This window comes from Eimeria acervulina, genomic scaffold (assembly GCF_000499425.1).
Source record: "Eimeria acervulina Houghton genomic scaffold, Eah_scaff3283, whole genome shotgun sequence".
Taxonomy (NCBI): domain Eukaryota; phylum Apicomplexa; class Conoidasida; order Eucoccidiorida; family Eimeriidae; genus Eimeria; species Eimeria acervulina.
In genome coordinates this window covers 1-1,547 of record NW_013547522.1, presented here as the reverse complement: position 1 = coordinate 1,547, position 1,547 = coordinate 1, and the positions used below count along the sequence as shown (strand labels likewise).

Below are 1,547 nucleotides of genomic sequence, written 5' to 3'. Positions count from 1 at the left end.
AAGGCGCGGGAGTGGCGTTGCTATGCACAGGATGCGCTTGACTTCGATATCTCTGGCAATGGCTGTGTGGACGACTGTGGGAACTTCACATCGTGCCGTGGTGCGGTGAATGGCACTTCGTCTACACACCTGTCCCGTGTAGGCCAGCTCACGGACTTCATGAACAGCAACAGAGATTTCTACTGCCTTTCGTCGACGGAGGAAGCGCCTGTTGAATCCGAAGACGTGGACTCCGCTGAAGCGTCTGAGTCAACAACGCTGTCATCCAATCCCACCTCCAACCTCCAGTCAGCCTTGGACAAGGTTTGCGCTGAGGAGGGAAAGAAAGCCTGCGAACAAGGGCTGAAAGCCTACTGCGACGCTGATATGTTCGCACGCCACGACGTCGGAACTGGGAGCCAGAGGAACAGGGAGTGGCGCTGCTATGCGCGGGAGTCGTTGGACTTCGGCATATCTGGCGATGGTTGTGTTGACGATTGTGGAAATGCCACACCGTGCCTTGGTGCGGTAAACGGTACCTCCACTACACACCTCTCTCGTGATGCTCAGGTAGGCTCAGCGATTAACGCAAACAAGGATGAATTCTGCGGACGTGCATCAGAATCACCTGCGGCACCGGAGGAGTCTGTCGAGGTGCAGGAGACGACGGCACCCCCGTCCAGCGGTCCGTCCCAACTGCAGGAGGTCTTGGACAACCTTTGCGCGGAGGAGGGGAGGCGCGCCTGTCAAGGAGGGCTGAGCGCTTACTGCGAAGCTGATATGTTCGCGCGTCACGACATGGGAACTGAACAGCAGCGGACGAGGGAGTGGCGGTGCTATGCGCAGCCTTCCCTAGACTTTGACATATCCGGCGATGGTTGTGTGGACGATTGTGGAAATATCACATCATGCCTTGGGGCGGTGAATGGTACCTCCACTACACACTTATCTCGTAATGCTCAGGTAGCCTCAGCGATTGACGCAAACAAGGGTGAATTCTGCGGACGCACATCGGAATCACCTGCGGCATCGGAGAAAGAGGAGTCTGTCGAGGTGCAGGGGACAACAACAACCTCACCCAGCGGCCCGTTAAGGATGCAAAACTTCGTGGACGAATTTTGTCTGGAGGAGGCAAAGCGCGCGTGCCAAAATGGGCTGAGCGCTTACTGCGACGCCACTGTGATCGCGCGTCACGACGTGGGAACTGAACAGCAGCGGACGAAGGAGTGGCGATGCTACGTGATTGATTCCCTAGACTTCGACCTCTCCGGCGATGGTTGTGTAGACGACTGTGGGAATATCATCTCTTGCCATGGTGCGGTAAACGGCACCTCTACTACACACCTGACCCGGGATGATGCAGTGAACACAGCGATTGACTCGAAGCTAGACGAATTCTGCAATCCTACATCAGAATCCCCTGAGGCATCGGAGAAGAAGGAATCCGTCGAGGTGCCAGAGACAACAGCGCTGCCGTCGAACCCCCCATCAAATCTACAAGCTTTGGCGGATGGGCTTTGTGCTGAGGAGGGGAGAAAAGCGTGCGGACAAGGGCTGCAAGCCTACTG

General features: G+C 56.5%; 1 protein-coding gene across 1 annotated transcript; it reads left to right on the top strand.

Annotated features, from left to right (window-relative positions):
- EAH_00068410 (microneme protein, putative) lies at positions 1–1,547 on the top strand (the record flags this gene model as incomplete). The annotated part of the gene is made up of 1 exon (XM_013392263.1): positions 1–1,547. A coding segment is annotated over one exon (1,547 nt), but the record flags the coding sequence as incomplete, so codon positions are not given.